Below are 5,969 nucleotides of genomic sequence, written 5' to 3'. Positions count from 1 at the left end.
TATATATATATATATATATATGTATTTACATAAATACTAAATTGTGAAAGATATTAACTTTTTTTTTATCATAAAATGATTTGCATTAATTTATGCTAAAATGAACTTGATATTTTTACTGCCAAAGACACAAATATTAAGAATCATACGTTTTTTTTTTTTTTTTGGTGTGTGCGCATTAATTAAATTCATAATATTATGAAAGTCTTTGTTTGAAACTTTGGCCATATAGCATTGCATTATATACACCCTTATTTGAGCTATAAACAAACTATTCATCACCTTGACAAGAATTGTATAGATTTACCCTGCACACCAGAGAAGTCTTGTGATGATCACATGAAACTGGGTGTTTTTCTTTTGTTTTTAAAAAGAATTACATCTATGTAGGGTTTGGTTGTTGAACATCAGTTCATGGCTGACAGTAAAATAACTGGGATTACTGTCATGCTTTTCATGTTATACAATTACAGGCACTGTCTTGTGCATTATAGAGCAAAGAGAGAAGTAGAAACCTTGTGTTTTTTTATTAAGAGAAGGCTTGGGATTTATTTAGTATGGCTCATTTGATAGGTAGTATTTGTGATGACTTTTAAACTCAGGAAGTTTTTCTTTCAGTTGGTTGTTTGTATCACTCAAATCTGACATGGATTAGAACTGTTTCACTTTCAGACGTCAAACAGGCGGTTTCACAGTTCCACCTTTTCTGTCAAACCCACAAAAGCCTGTCCAACCTGACTGTGTTGTGGCTACGTCAAAGGCTTTAGGTCTGTTTAGGCGGTGCAGTGCTAGAAACGGTCTGTTACGGGTGACACCAGGCATCTTTGTACAGAGTCTGTCTGCATGCTGTTTCAGCAAATAGAAATCTCATTGAACGGCTGAGCGTCGGCTCTGTGCAGTATTGGCTCTGGGGGTTGATTTAGGACACGTGGAGTACACGTGTTAACATAACTGCTGCATGTGTTCCACAGTGGTCTTTTGTCCCACTTTAGCAATCCAGAACAAAGGGTAGCTTTCTGAATAATCACACAGTGCGCAAACATATGCAATATAATTGCAGTCTTATTTGACCCCAGTTGTCCCTCATATGCACAATGACATCCAAATACACAACATTAATCTTTATTGCAGGGGTCATCAAACTTTTTGATGCTCAGAACCCCAAAATATAATGATCTCCCGCATATAAATTGCAATAATTGTAAATAAATTGGCCCACTAAAATATGCATGATATTATAAATGTTTTTCTTAAATTCATTATTTGTTTTTTAGATTTTTATTTAGCTAACACTTTTCTTGAATTATAGCCTAAAAGTTTAATAAAATTATTTGAAAATATAAATTAAATGTGCAGCATATTTTATTTCTCTTAACTGTGCTTTTAATTATTTATATTAATATTAATAAAGTTTAATGGCATTCTAATAAAGTTTAATAAATCTCTAATAAAGTTTTAAATCCTAAACAAACTTTCTTGTTAAAATATATGGCTGTCAATACAATAAAACTGTAATTAATCACATGAGCAAATTTTGTAAATATATTATTTATTATTTAAAAAAAAAAACTTTTTAAAAGTTGCAAGTAAAAAATTATTGGAGTACAATTTACAAGAAAATACTGTGTCAGTGGGTTTTTTTTTTTACTTCAAAATTTCATGTTTAATTCAGTGTGTTACTTGCTGTTTCTTTGTAACCGTTTATTTATTAGCAATTTCTGAGTGAATTGTTTTTACGCCAAATTAATTCATTACGGTTTAAAGGCAAGTAAAAATCACGTACAGTAAAAAAAAAAGTCTTTAAATTTTGATAAAAATGTTGTGCTTGCAGGTTTGTGATTGGATCTACCCACTATACCCAGACTCACCAGTCTTTCTTAGCAACAAAGGTGTGTTCACATTTCCCAATACCACCGCAGCAGTGCCGGGGTCCTATGTTGGGGTGGTGCTGTCCTCAGAGCTGCCTGCAGTAGACAGGGATCTGTTCCAGGAACAGCTGGCAGCTCTGGCACAGCTCAGGGTCCAGGTACTCAATCTCAGATTTGATTTTGTCAATGTATGATTAACTGAAAAAATTATAAAATTGACAGTTTTATTGAACTCTGAATTGATGCAATTGGTTTTGTGTAACTCATAAATTTGCTACATATTTCTCATAACTAAGGATTTTTTTTTTAAGGTAGATGAAGAACAAGGTGGCGCTGCAGGAACAGATATTAACCTGAGTGGGAAGGTTCCTCCTTCAGAAACATCTCTAACCCAAACGGCAGGAGGGGAGGAAAAAACTGTTCCTGTGTGGAGCGAAAAAATGTCACAGAACATTCTAGCAGGTCTGAACTTTAAGATTAAAGTAAAGTAACCTGAAATTTTGATAGGTATCTCATTGGATAGCTAGTGTTTTTGTTTCTTCTATTGAAGTAGAAGTTAAGAAGACATACACTCTTAAAAATAAAGATTGGCATCTATGGTTCCATGAAGATCCATTGAATCTTTCCACTGAACAAAAAGTTCTTATATAATTAACATATTCTTCTAGGGAAAAAATTGTTATTTTAAGAACTGATCACTGAGAGGTTCTTTGGGGAACCAAAAATGGTTCTTCTATGGCATAATTTTGAAAAACCCTCTTTGGAACCTTTATTTAAGAGTGCACTGAACATCTTATTGGTGCATTTTATAATTAGCCACTAGAGGCCACTCTAATACACTCTAAGCGAAAACAAGCGCTAAAGGTATTGTGATATTTCCACCGTGGTTATTCAGGGACTTCCTGGCTGAGTCGGGGGCTTGTGCGAGGAGCAGACGTTACCGGTAAAGCCATCCAAAGAGGAGCATCTAAGCTACAAGAAAACATCACTCCAGAGGAGACCCCAGCAGAGGTCAGCCCCAAGGTCACCAAAGGCCTAAATGCAGCTAAGCAGGCCACTGGGGGTGCTGTGAAAGTCAGCCAGTTTTTAGGTAAAACAATGGTGTAATTAGATTGATCATATACTGAAATATTTATAGCTTTTCTATATCCTGTTTTGCAACATGTATAATACATTTTGTTATATTCACCAGTGGATGGTGTTGCTGCTGTAGCTGATAGAGTTGGGAAAGAACTTGCTCCACACGTAAAAAAGCACGGTAGCAAACTCATCCCAGAATCCCTCAAGAAAAGTAAAGACAACTGCTCCAACATGGATGGAGCCAAGCTAGTGGCAGGAAGCAGCTTACAAGGTAAACACACAAATCATTCGAATGTTCTGAAAGGCTTGTGCCATTTTACTTTTGTCCTGCTAAATTAAGCGAAGTATATCAAACTTTAAGATATTCATACTTCTTTATAACTTTACAAAAGGTATTTTAGTTCATGTTTAGATGCAAAATGTGTTCTATAGGTTTGTCGAATCTCTGGTCAAGTCTGGAAACCGCAGCAAAGACCATTGGCAAAAGTATAACTTCAGAGACGGTGACTACTGTGAGGCACAAGTAGGTGTTTTTTATTTATTGTTTTTCAGGATACACAGTTTCTCTTCTGCTTTCCTTTTATTCTTTTTCCCACCCAAGAGTCTGATACTGCTAGTTTTTTTTTTTGTTTTGGCTATATACTAGGGCTGTAACGGTACATGTATTTGTCACGGTTTGGTTCATGCAGTCAGATGACGAATACAGTCAGTCATAGGCGATCAATCCAGATGGGGGTGCTTGCAGTAATGCAACAATAACTGTCACCACAGGAAAGAGCAGAAGAAGAGACGACCTACGCACCAATCCAAAACAAGAATGGCGAGTTCAGACAATTATAAGTCTCTGCAGGAAAGTAATGGGAGTTACCAGATCAGGGCGTTTTTAGACCATGTTTCCTGATTGGCTGACGTCATAGTGACGGTAGGTTTAGGGGTGGGGTTAGGTAAGGGGGATCATTTTGATTGCATGATTGAGAAACACCCTGCAGTTTGAAAACACCCACAAATTCAGAAACGCCCACTTTTGCTCTGCAGAGACTTCAATCTCAGTTCAGACGTCACGCAAGAGTTCGAAGAACCGCCTGCTTGTTTTAAATCAGCAGTGTGGGAAAGTTTGGGGTTCTAGAGATGCACTGGTCGACCGGCTGATCTCTATTCCAGAATTGCGCACAAACTGCATTGCCATCATTTCCCAAAATGTAATTTGTGTGGAATTTTTATGAGGTCTGTAAAGAGGAGAAAGTACTGTACCAGGCAGATCAAGCTCACCGTTTGCGATGCTTGGAAGACAAATATGTGGGGGTTTATATGAATGTATCTTTGAGAGGAACTGACCGTCTCCAGAAATGCTTCAATGGCATTTTCTTCCTCTTAACTCCATATAATGCCCAAGGAAACACTATCACTGCTGTTTCATAAGCGCCACCTGCTGTCATTTTCATTCAGTCCGTCAGCTGTTTTTGTTTTGTGCAGGTGTCTTATGTAGCATAATTTCACAAATTAAAAGTTCTGTTTTTGCTTTAAATCTTGAAATTATACAATCTAATTAAAATCAAAAACAACTGCTCAAGCTACATGTAGCATTACTGTCTGTTCAAAATAAATTAAAAAAATACATTTCCTGTTGTATCGAACCCTGACCCCAAAACCGAGGTACGTACCGAACCGTGACTTGTGTTACACCCCTACTATATACCTATCCAAACTTCAATGCTTTGGGAAATGGATTAATTTACTCTTTCCTGTTGCTTTTTCAGATTTAGGGGTCTAGGAAGCCTCTTGGACCCCCCTAGCAGCATATAAATGGTGGCGGGTAAAAACACACTGCATTTTCTCTGACTAATGTCTCTGCCAAATTCGAACCTACCCACAGTGCCTTGTTTACTGACCATTACTGACCATTCAGTGGTTGCTGAGAAGGTGCATATTTTTATTAACAGTCCCGTCAGAGTGTTTTGTGAATTAAAACTGAGGTGAATGCAACATTTTGTCTGCTTACTGTGTTCTGTTCATTTTAAGATGTTTCACATTATCTCAAAAATCCTTTAGAATCAATAGTCAGCAACATAACATGAACTGTCAGGCCATTTAGCTCAGAATATCTCCATGTTTGTGATCAGGTATGGAGACGAGGCAGGACAAGCTGCAGACACTGCAGTCCATTCTGCTGTCAATGTAGGTATCACAGCATTTAATATAGACAACCTGGGCGTCAAGGGTATACTGAAGACCACAGGCAAGCACACTGCAAAAGCAATGGTGAATGACGGTTCAGGAAGAGAAGAAACTGAGAAGAAAGAAAAGCCCCCTAATAAAGGGCAGGGTGAGAAAAAACAATGAAATATTAGCTGTCTTGAACTACCTTTTTATCATGTACAATCCTGTAGCACAAAAGGCCTATACTGAGCAATATTTACAGAAAGATGCACTTAAGACAAGTACTGTTTTAGTGGAATGTTCTACCCGTTACTCTTAAAGATGTTTTTTATTTTCTTAAAGATATTCAGAGGGTTATTTTTATAGAAGGAAACAACAGCAGGTTATTTGATTTGAGTTTACCTTGTTCGAATGTTTATTTCGGAAGTATCATTGACTTTGATAGATTTTGCATTCTGCCCTCTTCAGATGCACTACACATGAACTTAGATGAAAACTAAGAATTAATAATACCACTGTACTCTATTACTGTTTTTTGACATTCTAAGGCTTATGTAAATCTTCAGTAGCCATAAACTGAAAAACCATAGTAACACCATGTTACTATTTGTAACTTTTTTTTAGTGTATACATCTGCCATGGTTGTAATAAAAATTAGATTCTTCTTGCATACCTTCTCCTAAACATGATTTTATATACATTTGTAAAATCATTGTAAACCAAGGTAAAAGCCCGTTCAAGATATCCTTTCTCTGTGCCTTTGTCGTTATAGCTGTGGTGTGGATTGTGCTATTCTTTAATATTGAGAAGGATTTTATAACTATATCTTTATCGTTATCTTTATAGTTATCGTTCTTTGTGTGA

General features: G+C 36.5%; 1 protein-coding gene across 1 annotated transcript in view; it reads left to right on the top strand.

Annotated features, from left to right (window-relative positions):
- The window catches only part of LOC107697408 (spartin-like), a 6,984-nt gene extending 2,032 nt beyond the window's left edge, over nucleotides 1-4,952 (top strand). The window contains exons 2-7 of the mRNA XM_016498174.1: nucleotides 1,832-2,026; nucleotides 2,180-2,330; nucleotides 2,764-2,958; nucleotides 3,061-3,219; nucleotides 3,381-3,471; nucleotides 4,706-4,952. Of these exons, the coding sequence (XP_016353660.1) occupies nucleotides 1,832-2,026; nucleotides 2,180-2,330; nucleotides 2,764-2,958; nucleotides 3,061-3,219; nucleotides 3,381-3,471; nucleotides 4,706-4,751 (837 nt within the window). The 3' untranslated portion in view covers nucleotides 4,752-4,952. The remainder of the gene's footprint in view (nucleotides 1-1,831; nucleotides 2,027-2,179; nucleotides 2,331-2,763; nucleotides 2,959-3,060; nucleotides 3,220-3,380; nucleotides 3,472-4,705) is intronic.
- Nucleotides 4,953-5,969: the final 1,017 nt, after the last annotated feature.

The sequence above is a fragment of the Sinocyclocheilus anshuiensis genome, unplaced genomic scaffold (genome assembly GCF_001515605.1).
Source record: "Sinocyclocheilus anshuiensis isolate Anshui unplaced genomic scaffold, SAMN03320099.WGS_v1.1 scaffold939, whole genome shotgun sequence".
Lineage (NCBI taxonomy): Eukaryota > Metazoa > Chordata > Actinopteri > Cypriniformes > Cyprinidae > Sinocyclocheilus > Sinocyclocheilus anshuiensis.
The sequence above is the reverse complement of the archived record's forward strand: the minus strand, read 5'-3'. Positions and strand labels throughout refer to the sequence as shown.